Source organism: Electrophorus electricus, chromosome 18 (genome assembly GCF_013358815.1).
Source record: "Electrophorus electricus isolate fEleEle1 chromosome 18, fEleEle1.pri, whole genome shotgun sequence".
Lineage (NCBI taxonomy): Eukaryota > Metazoa > Chordata > Actinopteri > Gymnotiformes > Gymnotidae > Electrophorus > Electrophorus electricus.
In genome coordinates, this window is record NC_049552.1 from 3,303,869 (window position 1) to 3,331,741 (window position 27,873).

The 27,873-nt window shown below is 42.8% G+C and overlaps 1 protein-coding gene across 1 annotated transcript; it reads left to right on the top strand.

Moving 5' to 3' along the window:
- Positions 1–354: 354 nt before the first annotated feature.
- Positions 355–27,696, top strand: antxr1a (ANTXR cell adhesion molecule 1a). Its single transcript, XM_027031272.2, has 18 exons — positions 355–994; positions 5,924–5,995; positions 6,099–6,170; positions 7,152–7,233; positions 7,486–7,519; positions 7,785–7,864; positions 9,130–9,198; positions 9,318–9,398; positions 10,277–10,337; positions 11,421–11,519; positions 13,850–13,919; positions 14,163–14,241; positions 14,756–14,851; positions 17,355–17,396; positions 19,041–19,136; positions 19,839–20,006; positions 21,303–21,383; positions 25,572–27,696. Exons 1-18 carry the CDS (start codon positions 843–845, stop codon positions 25,989–25,991), a joined length of 1,854 nt encoding a protein of 617 aa, XP_026887073.2. The 5' UTR covers positions 355–842; the 3' UTR covers positions 25,992–27,696.
- Positions 27,697–27,873: the final 177 nt, after the last annotated feature.

The window sequence follows — 27,873 nt, forward strand, 5'->3', positions numbered from 1 at the left end:
ATAGATATGATATGATAGATATCAGGCTATATTATAGATATTATATGATAATGGAGATATATGTGATAGATATGATATGACAAATATTATATGATATGATAGACATTAGGCTATATAATAGATGGAAACTGAAAAATGGGGTGTCGTGGTGGGCGCAGTGAAATAAAGTAGTTTAACTGAGGCAGAATGATTAATAATTTTGTAACCCATTAGTCACTTGAGCATCAGTTATTGTAACTCTCTGCCACTAGATGGCGTTGCACTGCTAGACGTGATGATTTTTGTCTCTCCTTTACTCTCTGTTACAAAGGAGGAAAAGTTTAAGATCGGGGTTAAAAGCCTAGAGGCTGTAATTCTGCACAGTTAGATGTACAAGCACACATGTTTTCTCTCTCTCTACTAGTGAAACTGAGGCAGTGAGGAGCGTGGCAAGTGCTTGACTGCTTGTACATCTGTGTTTGCGTTGTGTGCATTTGCCTTTAAGTTTGATTTAGCTAATTTTGGGTTTTTGTTGGGGGTTTTTTGTTTGTTTTTTAAGAATTTCAACAGATAATTAGTTCTCTCACTTTACCCTCCTGGACCACTACCAGCGTCTTTGATCTTTCTCCCTGCTGCAGGACATAGCCGAACTAACCTTTAAAGCAGGAAACCCTTTTCCAGGATGGTTTAAGCAGACCCCATATGCGGACTGCAGCACGGACTGTGTTCAGCCAAGGAGACACAACTCTTCCCCCTCCGGAACGTTATCTTCACTCTCTTCCCATATGATTTCAGCGACGGGCGCCCTCACGGGTTTGCTGCCTGCATTCTGAGAAGCGCACACCAGGTCCGTGGCTTACAGCATGGAGAGGCGCCGGGGGCTAGTGGTGGCTTGCTGGCTGCTTGGCTTTGTGTGCTTGCCGGTGGCGAACGGGAGTACAGACTTCCCTCCCGAGAAAGGAACTGCGGCTCACTCCTGCTATGGCGGGTTTGACCTCTACTTCGTACTGGACAAGTGAGTCATCTCCATCTCATTTCCACTACAGTTCTGTTATGCTATGGTGAAGACAGTGGTGTTCAGGTAAAGAGTGGGGCACTATGCACATCAGGCAACTCACATCTGAGTTTTTGTTTACTGCAGCTAATCCCAGTCCCCAAAAAGCTGTATAGCACTGATGCCACATACAGGGATTTCAGTCCAGGTCTTCTGGCCTCAGACCAACATTGAGTTCTGCAGTTTATGAAGATGTTATGTGTTTTAGTCTTATGACATTCTTGACACTGCAAAGATGTATTCTGGAGCATTTCCGAGTGTGCCAGTCTTGAGGGATAAATTAAACCTTTTTTTTTTTACCTCAATTTGAAACACCAGTATTTATTTTGGCTGGGTAATCCAACCAGGGACTTCAGGGTGATGTTTCGACTTGGTCGACAGAAAAAGGTTTTTTGTTATTGAGTGTTTCTCAACCAATGTCATGGTCAATGAAATTTGTGATGTGAACACTGGCAGCAACAGCCACCAGTCCCGCCCACTTTTATTACATTTACTCTATTCAGAAACAATGCCGCCTCTTATGGGTCAATGCGGTCATGCTGACTTGCGCTGAATAGCGCCCTCTATTGTTAACATACAAATGCACACCTTAGTACCTAAACTTCAAATGACGAAGTTGGAAAAGGCATTGATGTACAGGGCATTAGCTGTCCCTGGAAAGGCTTAACCTCGGTTTAGTCCCTAATGGCCTAAGCTTTCAGGAGAAGATTTTGTGGATTTGTTGCTAGCGTGCCTCGTTCTCCTGGCTGCTGGGCTGTATGACACGTCTGCCTTCATATGGACAGTGTGCAGAGTGCAGTTACTAGAAAGCATTCAGGAAAATAACTGTGTCAGAGGCACACATGGAAAATCAATTACATGTGCTTCTTTAAAAGCCATCAAAATAAAGCCAGTGTTTACATGCACACTGCTGTCCGTAGACACACACACACCTAGGCTGAAAGAGAGTTCCATAAGTTTATCAGATTCTACCTCAGCTCTGTTTGCCAAAAATAGCTTTAAAAGAAAATGTGGAGTGTTGCATTCATATTCTTCTAATGTGTGGACGTGTGTGATCTTCTAATGTGTGTCTGTGCGTGTTCCTCTAAAACCAGTACCTCTTTTCATCATGGATATGCTCCATCAGGACAAGGTTTGAATTTTACCTATCCATGGTGTTCTTGGTAGAGAGGTTGGCCTCAGCCTCAGCCTAGCGACCCACAGGTCACAGCTCTGTAACTCTCGTCACCTCTCTAATTTATTTTTTAAAATCATTTCAGCAAAAAAAAAAAAAAAAGAAAAGAAAAAAAGAACCCCCACCCCCCAATTTACTATTCCATTAAATTCTATTGGGTGTATTTCATCTTTGCAATCCATATCTTCATAGACTGAGGTATTTATGTGTTGGGTTGACATCTTGACTCGGTTACTGGCCTGATTGTGTAAATGCACAGCACCCTGCCACTGCCTGCTCTGTGCGGCCAAGCCCTGCACCAGACCCAACGACTGGAGCGTCATCAGGCTCAGACTGCAGGAGCTCCTTGTTAACAGTCAGTGCAGTGGTGGCTCCCTGTGCTTTCGTTCTTTACTCTCATCTCCCTATCCATGTTGAACCCAGTTGAGGAAAGTCGCCAAGCCGGACATGAATGATTACGTAACATTTACTGTGTAGGACTGGATTGTGCAAATAGCTGTTTGCTATGTGGTACTGTCATCAAACTGTCATCCATAAAACACCTCGTTGTATGTCAGGGTTTGGCCTCACGAGCTTCAGGATGACACGGCTCCTGGTGCGTGTCCATTCCGGCGGAATATGGGAAAAAACACCAGCTCGGTAACAACATTCTTTCTGATAGCAACTCTGGGCCTGGTGCAAAGGCCGAACCAGGATAACACGCTAAGTGTCGAAACAGTTTAACTTCACTGTGGTCGTGTATCGGAAGGGCCTACTCTGTAGACGCTGTCACAAGATAAGTTGTTGAGAGGCTAGACTGCCATGGAATTGTCAGGGGATGACTGGAAGCTTTGCTGGCGTGCTGACATCACCTCAGAAAATGACGCGAGCTGCGATCGTGTCCATCGTTACTGTACACTACAAAACATCTGGCAGAGCCATTTATCTTCCGTCTACATATGTGCAGATTTTCCATCCAGTGTGCTGGGGTAAGGAGTATAATGACAAATAAACATGGCATGCTTTGAGTAACGATTCTAGGCATATATAGGTGTAACAAAGTATCTTGATACTTTCTAGCACAATGGGGATTTATATGGTAAGCTCAAGATATTGAATATTATAGCAGTCCTGGTTTGTTTCATGCTTTTCAATTGCATAAAGCCATCTTGTTGCTGGCCTTTCTTCTGAGCAGGACTGGCTTTTGAAAGGTATCCATGTGCACAGTTAGTCCTGGGTGTCCACAGCTGACCTGCCCTGTGTCCTGATGGGGCCCACTGGCCTGGCCGCCTCATGACACCATCCCTACAGGGGGACTCATGTTCACGGGGACGCAGCACCACGTAGCACTGCAGGCTACTGCAGTCCTGCCAGAAGCTGCACGTTCACACTGATCTGGGAGCAGTTTTGCTCTTTTTCTAAGCTCTGCTTAGATGTACATACAAGGAAGTAGCTGCTACTATTTATCAAGGTCATTTTTTATCATTATGGAACATTTTTGACTAATGTGTCAATACACACACACATTATATATATATATATATATATATATATAAATAAAAAATATGTATGTATGTATGTATGTATATGTATCTTAGAGTCTCTTCTATTTTCATTTTTAAGAAATGTTCACATTGTAATAACAAATGCCACATGCTCAAGTACTGTTTTGTGGGAGCTTTCTGCATGTTACTGTGTCTTTCCCTCTGTTTCTCATCCTCTGCTGAACCCTTTCACCATTAGCTCCAGATATTCCAAACTTGTGGCTTTTTTTTTTTTTTTTCTTGCCAGATCCACAGATGGGATTGTATCTTAGCAACCATGGAAAAAAAAATAAACAACAGGTGGTGGGGTGAGGGTGGTCAGAGGGGGATTGAGATGGAGCATCTGTATATTTTCATCGCCCTCTGGCCACAACGACTTTGGTCCACACTCGCTTCTGCATGGCACTGGTGTGCTCTTTTGGGTGGTTCAGATGTGGTGAGAGGAACCGAGTGATCTTCACAAATCTTGTTCTGAAGAACTGAAGTGCTAAAAGCTATTAGTGAAGCATGACTGAAGTGCCAAAGCCCTTTTACTAGCTCTGTCCTCACGTCAGGCAGAGGGTGCTCAAAGTGAGCCGTTCTATGCACCCGTTTTCTGTTTCCTCAGTCTGGACAGAGCACTCTCCACCATTTCACTGCGAGTTATACTGTGTATGACTATGTATGTGACGAATAAACCAAACTTGAAACTTGACCCATAACGGGAATGAGCACAGCACTGGAGCTGCACTCTGCTCTGCAAAGCGACCCGTAACGACCAGAGCACTGGAGCTGGGCTCTGCTCTGCAAAATGACCTGTAACGAGAATGAGCACTGGAGCTGGGCTCTGCTCTGCAAAGCATCTTAAGGAGGCCATACAGTGCATCATTGACTGTATTAATGAAACTATAGAGGGCTTGGTTCATCTGTGAGGCCCAGCTAGGTTGGGGAAATGCTGACATTTTCCCAGTGGTAAAATACTTGAACATGTGTGGATACCAATGGCATGTGTCTAATTTTGCAATGCAGTTCTTATCTGAATGGGTCAAACACATCATCCTTCCTCTAGTCTGACCCTGAATTCCAGGAGAAACTTCCTCCTTGTATCAAACTTTCACACCTTGGAAATCACAATTTCATATCTGCATTCCTAGTTTAGCTGAATAACGAAAGCACTATGTTTGAAATGCATTTACATACTAGACTGCAGAGCTTTACAAAAAGCCACAGATTTCTGGTGAATATTTAGGCACAAGGAGAATGAGAAAGCATGATGACATTCCACAGTCCACAGTAATGATTTGGACGGGTAACCAGAGACACTTCAAATGTGACTGCATTTCCTTTCACAGGGGTGTGATATACTGACGATAGTTCCATTTCAGCCTAAATGCTTTTTCTCCCCCTCCAGACAAGCCCAGGGCTCACAGAGACAGATACGTTCACCAGACTGGCTTCATGACGTACGAGTTACTGAGACATTACATATAAAAACACAAGCTGCACTAATGAGCCAATGAGGTCATGGCAATCCATCAAGAAGTGACGTTTTTTGCTCAAATGGTGTGGCTACATAATCAGGGGACCATCAGTCAGCAGTGAGAAGCTAGCAGGCAGAACTCTGGGCTTAAACTATAGTTGTGCTACGTCATGTGCAATGTGGGTACTTTGGCACAGTCTTGTTTGAAAAGGGGATCATATACACATGAGTGCTATTTGGTTTGTTAGAAGCCCAATGAGAAAATGGGTGCCCCCTTGTCTGGAGACTGAGAAACATGTTTTGAAATAAGACTCTGGTCAGGGTAGATTATTTATGGGAGACAAAATCGCCTTTGGAGACTTCTTTTTGCAGCTGAGGAGGGTTTTCCACTTGAGCCACAGAGTTCTCTCTGTAAGGCTCAGTAAGAAACCTGCTCACTGCGCACATGATTCAGGACTTGACAGATGAGAGCAAAGCATAACAGTGGCATCTCTCCACGTGAAGCTTGCAGAAAGTCTCTCCTGTGTAGTCTTATTAATGTAATTCCTTCTCATTTATGATAGGATAGGAATTTTAAAACAGCTTCGCCACGTTCTAATTCCATAATAGAAATGCTTCTCCACTGATCGCTGCTTTACTGCGTAACTTAATTTTTATCTGTGGCGTATAAACCAAAAATAGTTCAAGATAGTCCCAAACTCTAACTCCACCTTTTTGTCTGGTCTGCCCTTTAGGTCTGGAAGTGTACAGCACCACTGGAATGAGATCTATAACTTTGTGGAACATCTGGCTCATAAGTTTATAAGGTAGGAAAGGAAGAGGGCAGGTCCATCAGATCTCAGTGGGATATGTCGAGCACGGACGAGCACCTTCTGCGCTCAGAATCTCACCTCACTGTGATGATCTCAGTCCACAGCTAAGAATGTCCTTCATTGTGTTTTCCACCGAGGGCAAGATTCTCATGCGCCTGACGGAAGACAGGTGAGGGCAGAGACTACACATGAGTGCATCAGACAAGGCTCTTTGCTTGTGTTTATATTTGAACATATATATTACCTGGGTAGCTGTCACATTCAGTCATGCACTTGTTTAACTTTTCTAACACAAACTTATGGCTCCAAGCTAAACCCCTGATGATCTGATGATCATTTCACATATTCATCACCAAAGTGTAGTTCCCACTGGGACTGAATACCCCAAACCTGATCTGAGGTAAATCACTCATACAGTATGGGGCAGGAAGGCCAGCAGCTGTGAGCATTCCCCTGATGTCACCACTATCCCCAAGCCTTAAATATGTCTGTTCAAGGCCTCAACATTTTTCCCAGTTCCGCCAAAAATAAAAATAAAAATCAGCCACTTTTGTAAGGTGGCTATGCCAACTGTCTCTGTGAGAAAGGCTTTCTCATGGGTCTGGGAGAAGTGGACGATGTTTACTGCCTTCCTGCTGTCTCATTTCACACATGCCCGATTTCCTCACCATCTGCCTTGCTGGGTGTCAGTGCCAACAACAGCTAGCAGAGGCCACTAAAAGGAGACAGAATACATCGTCTGTTTGAAGCGAGGAGTAAAAAAGGCATATTATTATAAAAAAAGACTTAATCCAGCAAAGGTGATGTCATGATATCCCGCTGCCTCCAGTGCTTAGCTGGCTCTCAAAGTGAGAGTTACAAACCGAACATAGTGCAGTTAGGACTTCGACAGACCTTCATAGAGATCACCACAGACGTCCAGACTAATCTCCCATATAACCCAGTGTCTGTGACGCTTGCAAGTATGTAGGTGCCATCGTCATTGTTTGTGAAGTTCTTATGAAAAGAAAGAGTAGGGCTATACAAGTGTGTGAACTGCTACAAATGTTCAGTTCTTAGGATCATTTTGTGGCAATTTTAGTTTGGATTGTAATTATACCTTCCATAGTTTCGTCAGCATTCCGCATTTACTGCATACCTGTTTTGTCAGAGACAAAATTCGCAAAGGTCTGGAGGAGCTCCAAAGGGTTCAGCCAGGAGGAGACACATTCATGCACGAGGGCATTCAAAGGGTGAGTCAGTGGTGGTAGCCATCTTGGCTCAGTAGAGGTGCTTGTCCATTGAGCCAAAATGGATAACACATTTTTGGCCTTAATGCCCAGAACTGAACCAGATGTCATGGGTTCCGTTAATGAATTTAGCATCTGAGCTTGTTCCTTTCCTTGCTTGTTAAGAGAAATCATCACAGAAGACAGCTCACTTTACAGTAAAAATTTTATATTTAGTACCATTGTGCAAATGCTAACTATAACTTTGTCTTATAGGCAAGTGAACAGATTTACTATGGGAATTCTGAGGGTATGTTCATAATATAAACACCACTCAACACCTAATCTGCACGTACTCCACTGAATATTTGTTAGCATTGATTACCATGTTATTACTAGCATTCCAGTGTCATTCCTCTATCCTCACTATTACATACATTACACAATGGCAGCAAAGATTTGCTTGCCAGTGTGCACATGGGAAATGTTTCTGTGCAAAATCATGGTATGTGCATGTATTGTTGCCTGGAGTTTGGATCCGGTACTGAAGCTTGATGGTGCTTTGCTCTGAACAGGCTACCGTACAGCTAGTGTCATCATCGCACTCACTGATGGAGAACTACATGAAGATCTCTTCTACTACGCGGAGAGAGAGGTGGGCACATAATGGAGGGAGTGTGGGTGTATATGTCCATTTTGTGTGTGTGTGTGTGTGTGTGTGTGTGAGAGACAGAGAAAGAGAGGGAGGGAGGGAGGGTCTCACGTGAGGTCACTTTCCAGCTGCTATGAAACACTACATGCTCCTTTAAAAGGCCTCTTGCCCCTCCACTTGCTTGTAGCATACTTCAGGTAACGTGTTCAATCTGTGTCCGACCATATGGACAAGTGAGAGGAGCAAAGAGAATCAGAGGCTCCTGAATTGGCACAGCAAGTTCATAAATGCACATGGAGAAGAGGAAAGTAGGTGAAGAAGACAGATAAATCAGACCCACCACCCCACCCAGTTTAAGTGCCATTGCTCTTCTCATCCATCACCTGCTAACACTTTGATGTGCCCCCCCCCCCCCCAATTTCATGAGATGAAAAAGATTCCTCCCTCAATTTACATTCCTCCCTCACTCCCATTCTGCAATGAAGAAAAAGGGTCAGTTATGGCGTCTCTTCGCAGCAGACCAAACAAATGATCCCCAAGAGCACCTAGCACTTCATGCTCATAGCAGGCCAGAATGGGTCCTGACTTGGATTTGGTTTCGTGAATTTTCTGAAGAATGTAACTTACAGCCTAACTAACCTTCGCTTGTTTGTTAGGCCAGGTTACACCCCTGTAGGGTAACACTTCATTTCTCTAACTAATCTGTAATAATAGCCCATATATTTTTGCTAAAATAAGGACAACTTTGCAAATGCAAACCATTAACACTCCTTTATTTGCACTTGAAGATCTTGTTCAGGATTTGTTCGATGTTTTGCACAAAAATGGACTTTCATGGTTTAGATTTTCATTGTTATTGGTTACATTACATTACAGAATTTAATACACTTCTTTGTGTATGCACTTACACTTTCAGGGATTTTCAGTAAAAGAAGACACAGGCAAATATTTCACAGATGATGACAGTTTTTCCAATTTATAATTTCTATGGGGTTGCCTACATACTCTGGAACCTAGACCTACATGTTTGAGATAGCATGATATAACAATTGGCTGTCCTTAAGGTTTTTAACTGAGTATCTAATCATTAGGCACATTATTCAGTAACTGCTGTAAATGTTTTAGTAACTACTTTGAACCTGATAGAAAAGTTAGTACTTGTGGAGTAAAAAGGGAAATCTGGACTCATTGCTGGATCCTTGGAGTGCAGATGGGTTAAAAGTCGACAGGTGTGTAGTTTCTTAACTGCTCGTCTGTGTTTCTCATAGGCCAATCGCTCCCGTAGCTTGGGTGCTTCTGTCTTCTGTGTAGGTGTGAAGGACTTCAATGAAACACAGGTGTGTGGGGGTTAATTACACATTATAACACAAAAAAAATCAGAACTTGAAATACCAAGACCACCCTTCTTAATTGAGAAGCTAAGAACTCTAAAATAATATTTATAATTTCATCACAGCTGGCCAAGATAGCAGACAGCAAAGACCATGTCTTCCCAGTCAATGATGGGTTTGAAGCTCTGCAGAGTGTCATTGATTCGGTAAGAGTCTCTACACGCTGTTCCTAATCAACGTCTGATTGGTAACGTACATTCAGAGACCGCATCAAATACTTGCCAATGGTACAACCACAATACCTTGGAAAAAACTATATTTGAAAATATGATGTTAAATGAACGTGATGGAACCAAAATGCTTGAGTCTGCAGCTGGTTTGGACACGGTTTGAGTAGACAGATCTTTTTAATGAAAAATGAATGAGGAAGCATGGAAAATCACGGAAATAATGAATAACAAACAGGACTATTCAGGCAGTTGTGCTGAAGGTTGAAGGTTCACATTAGGAGGAGACTGTAAAAAAAGCTCTGCTGTGCTTTTGCCAGTGCTTTGTTTGATCCCACAGTGTCCAGGAGCCTACCCAAAAGAGGATCAAAGTGTATGAACTTGCCCAAGACCTTCTTTTTGTGTTCAGAGGCATTTATTTGCAGTGATCAGTTGGTCTACCCTTGTGAGGGGCTGAGGCAGAAATAAAGGTGTCCGTGGAGTCAAGACTTGCCTGGTCAGGTCGGTAGTTTGCTATTTTTCAAGCAGAGACCTGTGGGGTGACTGTAGTCAGACGGCATCTGCTGCCAGTTAACAACGTGCTGGAAGCTGCTGCCTCGAGCTCAAAAGGACTAATATGGAAGACTGTAAATCAATTGGGCCTTCAGGCACAGAGCACGCTGCACCGCAGGAAAACATGATAAGGAAAGTGAATCGAAGGGAGGGACAGGGTAGTTAGAGTCCTTTCCCAAAATGCAGAGGTCAGAATGGAAGAGTCAAAGGAAGAAGATTCAGTGGCCAAAACACCACAGAATGCATCAGGCTTTTTGTTTTATAGGGTCCACTTTTTGCTGACTCACACTTCTGTTCCCTTTCAGATCCTGAGGAGATCTTGCATCGAGATCCTTGCAGCAGAACCTTCCAGTATCTGTGCAGGAGGTGAGTAGTAGTAGGGTAGAGGTAGCGCAGTGGTTAAAGTGCTTGACTAGTAATTGGAAGGTTGCCAGTTCAAGCCCTAGCTGTGCCAGTTTGCCACTGTTGGGCCCCACAGTAAGGCCTTTAACTGCTCAAGTTGTCCTCAGTCATAAATGTAAGAAAATTTGGATGTGTCCACTTAGTGTCCACTAAGTGCTCAGACACATGGCTCTGAAGGTGAAGATAAACAAGTTAGTTGATAAACAAGCTGGCTACTTAGCAAAGGTGATGAAGCCTTCAGTGAATGTGCCAAGTGAGTTTATGGGGTTAGTGCCTGAATGTTTGTGTAGTAACAGAGTAAAGTGGTGGTGAAAATAAAAGAAAGGGCTTCTCATGCTGAAAAGACCAGTCAAAACAACCCCCAGAGTCCACCTTAATGAAATGAGGAGTTTGTGTTTGTAGATGGTTTGTGTCTCATCAGACTTCACAGGACTTGGTCAGAATTCAGATGCCACTAAAGGGACTTGACTAATTTTTTTTAGTAGTAATAAATTGAACTGGATCCTTCACATCAACAACAGTGCAGAAGATTTTGTAACTTTTGGCCCAGGATAAGAAACTCAATTGATAAACAAGATGTGGACTTCTGACACCATTTCCTCAAATAGATCATCTTAGTTAGCGTAATGCTGACAGCAGCAGCTATCACTAGTGCCTAGTAACCCTCTGGTCATTGTGAACTGCAAACTGAAGACTTTGTGCTCTATGGCTTTGGGCAGCTTGGATTTGTTACAGTAGGGGTGAAACTACAAATCTCACATACCGCAATGTGCCTCTCAACATGACTGGTGTAGAGGGTCTTTTTCAAAACCACTATGGTCAGAATGGTGAGGTTTCAGAAGACTGTAGTAGTGAATTCTAACCTTGCTAAAAATCACAGACAACAATGTTTAAAGTAATTATAGTCTGTTATTGTACCTCACACTCTTATATGCAACAACTATCAGTAAATCAGTGAATGACTTCCATCTCCAGCATGATGGAACTGATTGAAAGCCAAACTCCTTCATGGTTTAGAATTCCTTTCCCCCTTATCTTCTTCCACAGAGTCATTCCAGGTTGTTGTAAGAGGTAACGGGTTCCTCCATGCCAGAAATGTGGATAAGGTCCTGTGCAGCTTCAGACTCAATGACACCCTCACCAGGAGTAAGTAAGCTTGCTACCATATTTCATGTTCCTGCATTAGTATAAACGTCTGGGATGTTAACGGTTATAAGGGACAGTGTCTTACCCACCCATTCAACATGGTAGACCTACTAAGACACTATTAAAAATGTAGTACTGTGGCTAACAAGTCTTCTCTGTTCTTTTATGATAGCTAAAATATGATTTGCAATCTAACCACTAATTAAATATTAGTTTCACCTAATAACATTTTAGCTATATAATGCATGTTATACCTAACAACTGGCAAGGAGACTTGAACACTATGTAAGTTAGGCCTACAAATGTCTTTCTGACTGGCATCTGCAGCTAGCATGTGGCTGGCAGGCCTTGAATTAGATTCAATAACTGCATGATTAGCCATTAAGTGCTCTTCAAATATCCAAGATAAAAGAAATAACCACACAAGCAGCTAAGGAGACTCAGCAAAGTCCTTGAGGCAAAGCCAAATTCTGCCACATTGAATTTGATCTGGAGGACCAGTGGCTAACCACGGTGTACCTCTGTGTATAATCGGCTATTTCATCCATCCACGCTGCAAGATAATTATACCTTGAAGCAGGCATCAAGTGTGCTCAGAAATGGTAATCCCATTAGAACTGCAACTTTCAAGATCAAAGCCCATTCATCTGCCTTCAGACCCACTGGCACCATATTCAGGGTTCTGGGAGCTCACTCTTCCTAAGCCTGCTCCGGATTAAAGCAGGTCACTTCTGATGAGGCACTTCACTAATTGTTTGTGTCCAATTAAATCCCAGAACCCCTGGAAGCAAATAAGAACAGGCCCGAGATATGGAAGCAATTTAAAAAAAAAACAAGGAAATGCCTTTTCCCGGCCTGCTGCCAGCCTCTCTGCAGGAAGACTGCCCCCTTTTCCATCTCCAAACCAGTTCAACAAACCACAAAGAACTTTTATTGTTTTGCAGGGGTAGATTATTTGTTTACACACCTGGACACAGACACTCATGTGCGTCCTATTTGTTTACAAACAAAAGAAAGTCATTTCTGACTAGATGGAACCTTTTGGTATCCCTATCTCCTGCAAGTATTCCACTCCAGCAGATTTAGTGCTTGCTTCCTTCCTCTTCCTTCAACATCCCCCCTCCAGGCCTTTAGGATAAAAGAGCCACAACGGAAAGGAACCATATGTAGCTACATGTGCTAAGCAGCTGAAGTTTGGAGGCCAGTTGAGCTGGAGAAGCTGTATTTTCAAGCACATTGGTGTTAAGTACTGGAAACTGATCATATACCATTCTCTCTTAGGGGCATATGTACTCTCACTCACAGTACAACCACCAATAACTCTGGTGTTGCCCATGTCAGTTAGTCAGAAGTTGCATAAAATGGTGAAATTAGATGAAACTGTTTTTGGCCATTGATTTATATTAAGGAATGTGTTTCACGTAAAAAAAAAAAAAAAAACGTTGCATGTTATTGATGCTCCACATATGTCAGTAGCTTACATAATGCAAACTTCTTGCATGCTACACCAGTGCCTGGGCTTGCTTCAGAGGATCTCCCACTCAGAGCACTGTAATGAAATCTGCACTGTCAGTAATTCCGAACCCTCAGCACATGTCTTTACTTAGCTGTAAAATAGGACAGTGCCTCCCATGCTATGGGTAAACAATCCAATAAAACATAGCAACACACTAAGGACTCTGCCATTTTTATCAAAGACATTTTGACCGCTGTAGAGTGTTGGCTCGAATCAGACCCCCTCCCAGTGGACGAAGGAAGAAACTAGAGTATCATTTATGCAAGTGTACCTCACGGGAGTTGCTTCTAACACCCAGATCCACCCCTCCGCAATCCTCTCACTGACCCTGTTGAGATGTGTGGCTGAGGTGATGAACTCAAGACATCTGATATCTCACTGGGTTTGTCTTGGCGCTCATGATGCTTTGGATCCGGTGGGTATGGAGGCCTTGCATCTACTAATGCCGGATGGCTCCTCGTAGGGGCTGTTCTTTCAGAGGTGGATGTAGGCGACGTGTCAGTATCCTCAGAGCTGTGGTATGTCTGACACTGGCCAGAGCAAACAGCTTTGGTGCTGCAGAACTAAAGCACTCAGTTTTCCATCATGGATATTAAGTGGAATATCTATGTCCTTTTCAAGAACTACAACAACTGCAGCAACCATTGAGATGTGGAATTTATCATGGAATTTGACTCTGTGTTTCAAGCCAAAAAGTGGACCAAGATTTTCATCAAGCCTAAATTGTCATGTAAACGTTTAGTGCTAAATATAAGGTCTCGTTAGGTCTTAGCTCTAAGCTCATACCATTCATGATCTCTTTGTTTTTCTGTAGTGGTGAAACCACTAGTAGTGGAGGACACATACCTGCTATGTCCTGCACCAGTTCTTCGAGAAGAGGGAACGTAAGTTGTACTCCTCAAAATGTTAAAAATATCTGCCACTTTGACTAGACTCCATCCAACCTGCTCCTCCAAGAGCAGAAATGCTGATCTTACAGTGCCATTTTTGGTAACAGGAAGAAGTTACTACTAAACTAAAAAATACAGCAATCTGCACTGCTAAAGCTTTAGAATTCTCTTCATGGCTGAGACCACATCAGCTGTGCAGGAACATTTTAACAGTGTCTTATATGTGATCTGTCTCAGGGCAGCTTCCCTTTACGTGAGCATGAATGAAGGCCTTAGTTTTATCTCCAGTTCTGTGACCATCACCACTGTGGGCTGCGTAAGTACTTCATGTAACCACATATCTACACATTAAAACTACAATCAAACATTAAAATGTAACTTTGTGTGAAACATTTTTATAAGATTAAAATTTTTGCATGTAAAAGCAGAGAGGAAAAATACCAGCTTTAAAGAAACCAAACATTTCTACAAATCACTGGGTTGTTGGCATCCCTGCCAAATCAGTGCCAGTCTTAAGTCTTGAGAGAGATGCAGTAGAGTCCTTTCCTGCCAAATTATGGGGTTCCAAATATTTCCTAGCAACACATGGGACACTAGGGACTCTCCTCGCTGCCCTGCGCGGGTTCTGGCCTAATAATCGTTTCCTCCAGCAACTTCAAATCAGCTGTTATTTCTAGGCCCACAATCTCTTCAGATGAGAGGCCTGATGGCTTCATTCTATTTACTGCATCCCCACATCCTGGAGAGCATGGGGTTCATGTCTCTGTGTATTGTCAACATTTCACCATCACATCTTTGGCTCAGATGCTTGTCCCCTGTTTGTTTTATAGTCAGATGGCACAATCTTGGCCATAGCACTTCTGATTCTGATACTCCTACTGCTGCTGGCCCTGCTGTGGTGGTTCTGGCCCTTGTGCTGCACCGTGGTAAGTCTTTTCTTCAAACTCAATCTGAAACAACATCCTACAGAGACTGAATGTTATTGCGGAACAGCAATTTGCATGTAAATTTACATGTGTAGTGTTCAGTTATATATATATATATATATATATATATATATATATATATATATATATATATATATCGTCATTTCATTTGACAAGGATCACTCAGGGCTGCATGTTCTTTTCGGTGCAGAGTGTATTAGCTATAGCTATGAAATTATTACTTCAAGACAATGTGTCTATCCTGAATACAGATATATTTATTCTGACTTGTTGATTCCTACATGCCTCGAATGAGATATGTCAAAGAGATTAAACATACAGTAATGTATAAAGTAATGGGTTAGTATCAATCTACAACTAACTTCAACATGGCAAAAGGATATTTGTTTAGCAGTCTACATAGGGACTGAACCTCAGTCCTTGACATTACATTCATCATGTTACAATGAGCAAACATGGTGTGTGTGTGTGTGTGTGTGTGTGTGTGTGTGTGTGTGTGTGTATATATAAACATTTCGCCTCGTAGAGGAGTTTTCATCTTAGCATGCATGGGTTTTTTTCTTTAGGAAGACCTCATTCATGTACGGGGGTGGAGTCTGTTAGTCTGTTCCTCTGACGGACGGCATGCTTTGGCATTTAAAGGTCATCTGCTCACGAATATGTCTGGGGTTTTTTTTAATCTCTTGTTCTAGACTTTACTGATTGGTCCCAGGATTGCTTCGCTGTACATGGGAACAGAATTCCCATGCATTCGCTGTCTGATGAGACTCAGCATCATCCCCTATTTGACCATTTAAGAACTCACTAAGTCTATTAGTTGCATGCAAGGGCTGATGGGTAAAATTATGAAGCACTCCCTGGACCCTTGGGATGTCCTGAGGTCCGCAGGGTCATGGTCAGAAGGGAATATACATCTGGCTTTGCACTTGACGAGCAGCAGGAAAACAACATGCATCACTTCTAAAATCTCTTCTTTGGGATCCATAAGTGCTGTGTGTAGATTTCCGACAGAATTGTTCGGTTAAATCACGTTATGTTAAATTGTGAAAGGAAATGTATTCGATGTTCGATCTATGGACATTGTGCCTCCTATACACATATGTGTCCTAAGGTCTTGTGCCATTCCTTCAGAAAATCAAATATCTCCAAATGAGGTCATATTTGAAGGACTGCACAAGAAAGGAATGCATGTCTGGAGAGATAAGATGACAAGCCTTATTCACTCTTATTCTGGAACAGTTTTGAAAATTAGCACGATGTTCTGGAATGATGTTCACTCAAGGCCACAGATGTTCAATTGCTAAAGCTGTTTCCAAACCTGCAAAACACGCTCCATCTGTCACCGGTAATATTCACAGAACGTTACATATTCAGGGTAGCCTTTGCTGAGCGCAATTCCTGTCTTGTAGATTGTATTAAAAGATATTGAACCCGAGCTTTACAAGCTCCGACGCTCTAAGTTGAAAAAGATTTGTCTGGTTTCAACAAGACAACTCTATTTTTCCATCCCTAGAATTCTTGCCATCAGTTTTAAGGGGATGATTGTGCAAAGCTGATTCAGAAATCTCTGCAGGGTTACTATCAGAAATCACACAATGCATTAGCATTTGGAATGACTGGGAGGAAAACACATTTGTTTTTCAATTTTCATGCTTATTTATTTGACTGGCAAACAGCCATTGGCTGAAATGATGAGTGGCCCCTTTTTGTTAGCATACATTGCTAATTGCATTGTAACATACATGGTATACATGTCATAGGATGTAGCCATATTTGTAAGATTTAATACAGGGCTCTTGGATCACTCTGCATTTGAACACATGGGCTGGATGTTCAAAACAACTTTTGTTATAAGAGCATACTCAGGAAAACACAGGAAAGGTGACGTTTGTAAAGCAAATGTTTCGATTAATCAAAATAGCTTTCCTACAAAGCCCAGAACAGGAAATAGCATGGAGACCTGCTTATATCATCCCAACATGTTTTTCAAAAATGTCCCTTTCCTTGAAATGTGTCTCACATGTGATTCTCAGAATTTTACCAGCGTATCAAAAAGAAGAGGAAGAAGAAGCACAACCCCATAACAAAACTTGGGACAAACACCAGCATGTGACTCGGCACGAGGTGCTTGCGTGCAGTCGAATGTGATCACTTCTCCTCTCCTCCCTCCCTCCTCTTGTACCAGGCCACTCTTCAGCTTCAGGGGCTCTGGCTTGCAGGTTTCTGGGTCATCTAAACATGCTTGTAAATAGACTCAAAGACGGATGAAGAGGAAGAAAGTTGTACCCCGGCCATGTGCTTTTGTGCGCTCCCGATTTCTGCTGCGCACCAAACATCTTAACGGGGCTATTCGACATGTGAAAAATGTTCTTCAGTTGTTGTTATCTTTTTGTTTGTCTTTGGAGAGCATGTGGCCCGACACACCAGAGTGATGTGGTACACGTGAGGCGGCTAATCTCCACCTCTCTCTCTGTCTCACTAGATCATCCATGAGCCCCCGCCACCCCCAAAAGAAGAGAGTTCGGTAAGACTGCTTTCTCCATTCCTTCATATCAGTCCCTGGGTGGATTTTTGAAGGAGTTCTTCTATTATTCAATATGATCAAATGAGTCATTTACAAATATATATGATTATGGTATAAGCTCAATTACCTACGCGTTGAGAATGGAACCAGTGTCTGCAGTACAAGTGTCCAGCAATTATTTTATTATGTTTTCCATGTACCTTAGTCCTGTGAGAGTATGACAGATAATTACACATACAAACACCTCAGTTACTAAGTCACAATGATGATATCCAGCGAAAACCTTTGTTTCTTGGCCATGAAGAATAACCAGCTTTTATCATTTACCGTAAATCTGCAGCAATTATGCACCAGTCAGTAGACCAGTGTGAATGCCTTCAGTGAACATGTGCTTCTGAATGACTATACTGGGTTGTGGATGAATCTCTGCCAGCAATGATGGAGTATGAAATACGTTTCTGTTTTCAAACCAGTATTCTCTGCCTCCACTGCAAAAACAGAAAATGTCTTGCTTAATACATACATTTGGGTATTTAAAAAAAAAAAGTTTAATCTGCAAATTCTTTATAATTTATACATTTCATTTAACATGAAATTACTGCATGGAGTTTTAAAACTATCTGTGATTTGTTTCTACTACACTGTTTTAGGGATTTCTATATAAAGAACACGGCATTAGATGAAGACTTAATAGATTGCAAACAAACAACAGATTCACAGTTTTTCAGTTGATTAGATTAAGCTTCTACTGTTATTCCTGCATATTTAGTATGTTCTCTATACTGGAAAGGGGCCGTACACTTTCTTTAAAGTTTCTTTTAAAGATAACATTACACGGCTTCACATTACACCTCCTCCCTAAAGGCTGAATATAGATATGTTAAAGCATGTGCTGGATATTTTAAAGTATTATTCTACTAAAACTCAGAAATCATATGAACTTCAGACTTCTCCGCAGGTTGTCAGCCTATCATTGATAAGTTTTAGATCTATAGATTTCTGATTGATTAGTTGGGTCTGGTTGGGGGATGCAGGCAATTGCTGCAGCTCTGCTCTGACAGTGTGAGAGGTCCCATCTGAAAGTCTGTTAGGGACAAATGTCTCTTTCTATGTCCTGAGGTGGGTTTTGCACATCTAGTCTAAACCATTATAAAAGAAAATACATGATAAAACATACAAGTAAACATTTAAGGAATACCCAGTGGTGCTAATTATGAATTAACTTTCTCCGGGGCAGTTAACATTTAGCGACATTGACTGGGATTGCAGAAGATGGGGTTAAAAAGAGAAAAGACAAATTTGATCCAAAAGACAAATGAAGGAATGAAGCTCTGGAGCTGGAAAAAGTGAAGTCATGAGTTGGGCAAGCCACGTCGAGCCGAGTTTTCTGGCTCGGGGCGACGGAAGGACGGACAGCGGCAGGCGGGGTGGGTGCCGGCCCCCTGGAAGAGCCAAGTGGAAATGTCAAGGACACGGAATCACACTTCATTTTGGCAAAATCCTGGGCCGCATGCTGGAGCATGCCAATGGCGTGTACCGAACGCCATAAAAACCCAAACAGAGGCCACAGTGTCTTTGCAGGCTTATGTGCAATTAATCACTTATGTCTCTCAGTTATTCTCTCTGCTTCACTGCTTTATAAAGGATGAAGAGGAGGATGGGGCTCCAAAGAAGAAATGGCCTACCGTAGACGCTTCCTACTATGGAGGAAGAGGAGTTGGAGGGATTAAAAGGATGGAGGTAAGTGGCTATGACGCTGTATGCCTCCATAGTGCATGTACACCAGTATATGAACAGTATCCACACAGCTGGGTGAAGCTGGGGGAAACCTTTTCCGAGGCTCTCCGATTGATTCAGGGTCCATGACCCATAAATATTTTCAGCGACATAAGAAGTCAACCCATGGGAAACATATTTTTTGAATTATGAGGTAATTACAATGCACATGTCCATTTGTTGGAAATGTCACTGTACACTTGAGCTGTACAGGCCTAAGAAGCTAGAGTGTGCAGTTTACAGAAACCCTCATATGTTGCTACAATACAGACATAAAACCAATATTTACAGTACTGTATGTAAACGACCTCTATAAACCTGTCTGTGATGTACAGCTGCTTCCTGCTGAATGTGCAAATAAGCTGCAGCCCATAAAGTTTGATTAGACAGGAACCTGCCAGGGTTTTCGGTGAAAGCAGACAACAGAGCCTGCACCACACTGCCTTCCTGCTCATCTTAATCCTTCGAAAATCATCTTAGGTTCTGCTTGCTGGCAAACAGACTTTGTCCAAAAAGGGCAAACCCCCAAAAGCCTCTATTTCTTGAAGCATCCTGGAAACTGATGAAGAAATGTACTGAAACGTAAATGGGTGCGGCAGTCCGGTGGTAAGCACATGAGCAGGAGTAAAAGGTGTGCCTTGTCCCCGTCTCGTTTCCTGGCTCCAGGTGCGCTGGGGTGAGAAGGGGTCGACCGAAGAGGGCGCCAAACTGGAGAAGGCGAAGAACGCCAGGGTAAAGATGCCGGAACAAGAGTTTGAAGATCTGCCCACCCGGATCCTCAACAACGGCATGCGCAAACCGCCTGCCGCTCAGAAGTGGTACTCACCTATCAAGGTGAGCACTGTAACCTCGATGGAGAATCAGCAGAGTGACACAGGTCATAGTTGTGCAGAAAATGATCTTTGGGTGGAGCCATTAGGTCGAACTCTTAGGGGTTGTGGTGTTCTGCATTATAATACACCACTGAACATTCACCTAGAGAGAGCGCTGAGGATTCAACCACTTTGCATCCTTAAAAGGGCATTTCCAACATGTTTTAAGAGGTGTGTGTGTGTGTGTATATATATATCTCGGAGTTCGGAGTTCACTGGGATCTGTATGAAGATACTTGGATCTGTCTGTGAAACACATCAATAATATAATAGACACAATACTCCCAGGTCATGAAATATAGCATAGATTTATTCATTTATTTATTCATTTACATGTACGATGAGATTTAGTTTTTAAAAATATAAATAACAGTAGAAGTCATCGTGCTCATGAGGCCCGTGCGAGATGCCTACAAGTAACTGTATAAAAGGCAGTGTATTTCACTGCACTGTGCTTCCCTACGAACATATGGGCTGGGGTCAGCTGGGTTCCCTCTCGAAGCGGCCTGGGTGCACCATGAAATACTGGACATGATAAAGCAGACACGCCCTGGATCACAGAGCTGATAACCGAGCTTGGATCCAGTCCATTACCAGGCTTGGAGGCTTTTCAGTCAGGCAGAGGTGATGGTTTAGCACAGCTGCAAGATGAGTAAGCAGAGAAGCATAGGGGCCAGTGGGAGACGCGTTCATAGGGACCAGTGGGAGACGCGTTCATAGGGGCCAGTGGGAGACGCGTTCATAGGGGCCAAAGAGATACGCATTCATAGAGGCCGATGGCAGACGAGTTCCTAGGGGCCAATGGGAGACGAGTTCCTAGGGGCCAATGGGAGATTCATTTCAGAGTTTTTTTTCACTTTCTCTTTTAATGATTAACGTTGGCATTGAAGATTTGCAATAAGGTTACACTGAACTGGATAAGTGTGAAAGAGCAATTTATACACTATTTAAGGCCTGGAGAATGTTCTCTCTCTCCATAAATTTTGATAAAAAGTGAGAGATAGCTGTCTATTCCTGTCACCTAGTAAACAGGACTTAAATAAGGACTAACAATATACAGTTTAGATCAGGCATACATATTCATTCATTGTATTCATGTATTTATGTGTCATGCGTTTAAACATGTGAATATTTTATTAATGCCATCTGAAGAACATCTCGGACTATTTACAGCCTGTTAGTGTTACCCAGCCTATAAATGAACAGATGTTTGTTTGTGTAGCCTCTAAAACCCACTCGGCTGTACTGGTGGTTTTAGGGTAAACTCGATGCCCTGTGGGTGCTGCTGAAGAAGGGATATGACAGAGTGTCCATCATGCGACCTCAACCGGGGGAGAAGGTAAGAACCCAAATGCAGCCACGTAACCATGTGACCACGTAACGACAAATGGTAGCCAATCTGAATCCGTGCGGGTAAGACAGCAGCTAAGCCATGAGTTACTGATATCTGAAAGTTCAGCCAAGAAGACTTCACTTTTATCACTGGGACCCAAGTCTGATGTCCAGTGATGCTACGAGTCAAATGTGGGGGCAAAAAAATTAGCTCACTATCATTAAAAATATCAAACACAGCCAAATTGTGATCCTTCACCAGCAATGGCCAACAGAACACATCTTCAAGAGCCACAGCTCTATAAAGACTCTCAGCAAAAAGCTGACCAGCTTTTAAAAGATTTTATAGCATGCAGAGCTAATCCATGATCCTCTTCTCCCGGTCCAGTGTGCTGACATGCCAGGCCCCCCTTTAAACCTGCCAGTCACCTCCATGTGGCTTGGCTTTATTACTTCTAGGAAGGATGGATAAGATCAAGGGCACACGGCAACATACTACAGCTAGAAAGAGGGAATGAATCCCAGATTCCCGCTGACACACAAACACTCGGTGTCTGTTTAACATAGATGCAGAAAGGATAGATCTAGGGAATTATCCGAGCCGAGGGCTGAGCCGGCATATCCTATGTATCCATACGTGGCATTAGGATGGGATAGGGGGTCAGTTGTGGAGCTCAGTTGCAGATTACAGATTTGCGAGTTGATAGTTTACAGTTTTTTAAACAGAATGTGTACAGTTTAAACAATTATGGCTGTGGGACAGTGGCATCACTGGGAATCAAACTGGGAAAAATTTCAACCACAGTTTTGAAGTTATATAATCTGTTTTTGAATGTTTTTGCAGTTTTGAAGTTTCAATTTGTTTTTGAAAACCTAACTTTTGTCGCCTAATGTAAAATGTTTCACTTATCTGAAAATTACAGAATTGGCAGTACAGTAATACGATACAGTTTAATGATTTACCAAAGCAAACATGTCCGCTCCAAGCTAGCTGTTGCATGCGTTGCATAACCTAACCTAAACAAACAGGTGTTGAAATGTATTTACCATTCACATTTCGCTAGTGACTAATATGGCTGTCACTTTTAAGACATTTGTCTTTTAAGTGAACATTTTTCTATGTAAAAATGTCTTTGGCCTGGATTTCGTCATCTCTACTGTGCAGTTGAGGACACATGGCATACGACTTAAAAACCATCATGCAGCACAGAAAGAGGTGGCGCTTCAGAGACCAGGATGTATAAAGTGGGAAAAAACGGAACATATTTAAATCTCTGACTTTGTCTACAAATGACAAAAATTTCAATATTAATAAGTATGTTATTAGTCCGGCTAGTTATTTGATATGTACTAGCTAACGTTCATTTGTTACCTAATGGAATAGTGGTTATATTTTTGAGTTCCATATCCTGTAAGTGAGATTTAGAAATATCAGGTTTAAACACCTACGGTATAGGGTCATTCTATAACGCTTCACTTGTGTCTGCTTCTGCGATGTGTGCATCAAAGTTTCCAGGCTCTAGTTTTAACCAGCTGAAGACAAGCAAGGACAAAGGAGGAAAACATAACAACAAACGTGACCTTGGGACACAGTTCAACAACAAACGTCATTTGCTGCCTAGAGAGAGATGCAGAGCACAGAAAACAGAAACACTGCTGTATATGAATTGTCCCCAGTTAGTGTACATAACAATGAATCCAACTTATTTACTCGGCAACCCAATGTAACGACGCCATCCAGGAAGCCAGTGGCAGCTGTAGGGCATGGCTCGCCTGCGTCTCTTAGCTGATTTATGAGAATACATATAATCAGAGCATAGCGCTACTTTGTACGGCGAGGTTTTTCCCCTCGCACACTGCACAGAGGGTGGTGACATTAATGGTGCAGAAAGCATCCACCCACTTGCCAGTCAGACCCAGATCTCCATCCAGCTCCCAGGTAGAGCCAAGCGGCGAGTCACGCCGGCCTTGGGCGGCGTGGCTAGCTGTGCCACTTTACTGTTGCAGGGTGCTTTTACGCTCCTGCTTAGCTTGGGTACGATGGGCGAACACATCTTTTGGACTTTGTTTTAAAACGTGGCCGTTATGTGAAGACGAAAATGAGACTACGGACGTTGTAAATGTAGCATTTAAAAAAAAAAAAGGTTTCTCAAAGTTCAAAATTTTGTTGTGTGGTTCTGCAATCTATGAAACAGGGAACTGAGTGTGTAGCAGAGAGAAAGCAGCTGTGAGCACTAAACACACACATATAAAAACACACAGTCTTCACTGGCACATATACTGTACTGCAAATGCATACCTTACATCTAATTTAAACAATTCATTCTAATCCTATATGGAAAAATCATTTTAAAAAGGTCCAACTTGTGCATCTTGTTTTAAAATATGCCCCATCACCTTGGGTCTGACCACCTCAGCTCCGGGGGGTGAGGAGGCAACCCTGTGGTACGGTTTACGAAGGAGATTAATACCCACCTCAAACTGCCACCGTGGCCTCGCACCTCCCTTCACTCTCTGTTTCTTCTGTAAGAGGCCGAGCCTGGGGTTGAAACCCCAGCTTGCATTCTGCACTCAGTGCACAGTCAGCACTCTGGAAGATCCGTGCCTTTGGCTGGATTTTTCAAAAGCCCAAACAGTCTCTAACAATCTCTGACTGAGCCTCTCACAGATTGTGACCATCACGGCACCATGTGCAGAGAAGCTGTGCGTCTTGGTTTACAAACAGCTGTGGTCAAGCATGTGGTCGATGATGTTGTGCGCGGATCTTTTGCCAATTTTCAAAGAATTCCATCTTTGTTACATACTGAAGTGCTTTTTGACATCTGCACGAGTCCTAAACGTTAACTGTGATCAGTGTCCTGGTTACACCTTAAACAAAACAGTGTGTTCAGTGAACTTGCTATACATGACCTGACTAGGGCTCATTTGTAAATGTTTCTCTCCCCAGATGGAGAGAAACAGCCGCGCAAGAAAACAGGGAGGGACGTCAACAACGGTCATGTGCCACATTATTATGTAACCCTTGAACTGAAGTGGAGAGGAATATAGATTTCAGAAAAGGCACTAAAAGAAAGTAAAAAAAAAGAAGCTCTCTGAGAAACAAAGACTGACAGACGTGCAGACAGACAGCGAGAGAGAGAGAGAGAGAGAGAGAGAGAAACAGGACTTGGCTTGAGGGTAGGAAAATGAAACACAGGCTAGAATGTAAATTTTTTCCTCTCTCAACCTCACTGAAGTACAGATTTAGCTCCAACAAAAACCACACATATTGCTGTACCATTAAGTGTGGAAAATATAATTGATTGACCCCATCAATCAATTAAAGAGTGCTTGACAAATGTCTGTTGAACTAATATGAATCATTAACATTTTGAGTTTGAGGTGGAGTGCATACTGTAAGCTAGTCAACCCCAAGTGATGTTTCTGTTTCTCATCATGACATTGAGATGTGGAATAACTATGTGTGACAGAAGAAGATTCAGGCCAGGTTCCTGCTGCACTCTATAAACTTCTGCATTAGCTTCCAGAAAGCGCTGTAATTTGCCTTCAGTGTTTCTGGAAAACAACCTCTCTCTCTCTCTCTAGCTCTTACAGAACTTTTTAGCTCTGGCTTTTACAGCTTCCTCAATGTCAGTGTAGCTGCAGAAGATACTGACTCCAGACTGACCCTGTACTCAGACTAACACCCCACACACCCACTCATCCCCCAACCCCAAAGCCTCACTGCCTGCTACTGCTAAAACCCACCATGGTTGGTCTGAGGAAATGACCGACACCATTGTGGCTCAGCTACCCACAGGGGAGGGGTTTTTATGTTCTTGGTTTCTTCACCTACGCCTGCCACTGGTACTCCAGTAACTTATGTCATAAAGAACATGGCAAAACCCCAATGCTTAGTCAAATTAGTCAAGCAAAGAAATATTGGTCATAACTTTATAGGATGGAGTTTCCAATTGCAAAGTAAACTACAAAAGCCTTGTGATGGCACTGGACGTCATTGTGAAGTGTGAGTTTTGAAAACAGTAAGAACTGACAATTTATGGGTGTGTTGACCTGCTGTTTCTACAGTGTATTAATATTTTGTGCTACTGTTGATAAACAATGTCAAAGAGACAACTCAACTTGCCTCAACTTGATCTCGTTTCCTGTTTTGTAGCATCCAGGAAGTTACGAGTTTCTCCTCCATCTGTTACAGGGTCGCTGTATAAACTTCACCCGGGGCCAGTCTAACCGTGCCAACCGTTACCCTGCCTACAACCACCCGGCTCCAGCCTACACCCCCCAACAATGCTGTAGCACGCCCCCTGCGCCCAAGACCCAGCTCCCCCCCCCTCCTCCTCCTCACAGCGCTCCGTCCTCTCCGCCCTCTGGCGTCCCCCCTCTGCCCTCCACGCCTCCACCCTCCACCAAGCAGTCCCCACCCACTACACCTCCTCCTGCGTATTCCCCTTCCCCAGCCTGGTCTCCACCGTCCCCAGCTCTCTTCTCGGCTCCACCCCCATCCCAGCCTTCGCCTCCGGCCTCACCTGCAGGGTCTCTGCCTCCACCCCCTCAAGCCCCGCCTCCAGGGAGAGCCCCTCCCCCTGAGCGTCCACCACCACGCCCCTTTCTCTAGGACTGTATGTTTGACTTGGGAGGTGGAGGAGCCAGGTGGAGGAGCCACAGCAAAACCTGCAAGCAGGAAGTCAACAGGAGACTCAACTTCCCATATCGTTCCTCCTTTAATAGCAAAACCACAATAAGGTCTTAACTGTGCGGCCTTGGACGATAAAACCTTTAAAACATGGACCCACCATGGGGAGCAGAGCAGCCTCGTGACTAATGCAAGGAAGCAGAACATGGCCGCTCTGCTCAGCTAGTAAAACTACACGGACTACGCCACAGGCCCGAATTACAGAGCTGACGGAACACCACTCAACACTCCAAAACAACTGCTTACCCTTAACCAAACAGGACAACATGATCAAATGGACTTCGATTTTGAAGCCATTTGGTTGTTAATGGACTTTGATGAATGCTGATGTGGTGGTCAAAGTGATGTGTCTCGATCTGTGTTGATGTTCATAGGCATGCAAGTGGCGATTTCCAGCCCAGAGACAGATTCCATTGAGCTACAGAATCGTATGAACCGAGGCCATGATGGTACAGCAGTATGAATTCAGATGGAAGAGCTGAATTGTGTGCACATTTGAATACAGATTTAGCCAGACAGTCACCAAACTGGCCATAGGAGGATGTGTGTAGATATAATATGACATTCCAGAGATAACAGTAGTTGATTGTTTCAGTTCTTGGCAGTTTTCATATGCATTGATGTTTCTGAGCACAGATTCAGTTTTGGACCACCATACAAGTGCTGTAAATCACAGCCCAACTACTATTTTTGAACCATTCATTCAGAATATAATTAACAAAAATACATTTTTATTACAGTTGTGTTTGTTTTAATTATTATTAATTTGCTTGTGCAATAGTGCTTTGAGTACAAGGTCTTTATTGGAATATTGTAGACTGGAGGTGTGAATAAAATAGATTTGTTTATTAGCAAAATTAGAGAACTCGTAGTTGAGATTGAAGGAGCAGGAAAACCAGGGAAAGGAATATGAGTGCAACACCAACACAGCCCTAATCTTTGCTACACCTTATTTTGCACAATCCACATTTGTAACGGTATACGAGTGCACAATTACCTGAAATTTGTGTAATTTATCACAACTTTTATACATACATTATGTAAATATATGTATCTCTTTGCCTTTTGTGACCCTTTGTGATCTGATATGAGCTACTTTTTTTTTTTTTTTCCTTTGGCGTTGTTTTAACTCTTCGGTTTTCCAGGTTGAGGATTGTGATCCTGAACTTCACTGAACAAGGAGCACAGGACCAGCAGGTTTCTAACACTTCTGCAGACTACAGTGCAGCGGCGCATTTGAATTAGCTTGCACTTCATTCTCATCGTTCTTCTGACCTGCCACAGCGTTACATCACGTGTTGGCGAGCTTCATTTTCTCGCCCACAAAACTACTCACAGCCCAAGATAAACATACTAAACGGGCGTGTATCTGGATGATGAGTGTTTTACTCTGTACCCGTTGTACACACTTCACGTACCGCTGTTATTACTTGGGATTTTGCTTTCACCTTTGGGGTACCTGCCATTTTCAATATGTTCGATTCTAAGTTATTTCAGGGTCAAAACTGTTTGTTATGACATTCAAGTCCTGTTTTCATGAGCTGGCCATGGTTTTGCATGCAGGGCAATTCTGAGGAATCACCCAAATAAACCGCTGTGCGTGTAATAAACCCAAATTAGGATGGCATGTGTCTTTCTGATTCTGATTTTGATACTTTGCTTTGTCATTTTCTCTCGCTTCATTCACTAAAATAATGATAAATAGCAGCTGGACTTCATTTTTTTTTTCTTTTGCATGTGCTACCCGAGTAACTGAGGGAGGGCCACACCTTAATCCTCATCTGGTTGAAACTATGACTAATCA

Excerpts from the sequence above, each read along its gene's own strand:
- antxr1a (XM_027031272.2), top strand. The coding sequence starts at position 843 with ATGGAGAGGCGCCGGGGGCTAGTGGTGGCTTGCTGGCTGCTTGGCTTT. Across the intron at positions 13,920-14,162 it reads GTTCTTCGAGAAGAGGGAAC|GGCAGCTTCCCTTTACGTGA; the intron begins GTAAGTTGTACT and ends GATCTGTCTCAG. Across the intron at positions 19,137-19,838 it reads GAGGGATTAAAAGGATGGAG|GTGCGCTGGGGTGAGAAGGG; the intron begins GTAAGTGGCTAT and ends TCCTGGCTCCAG.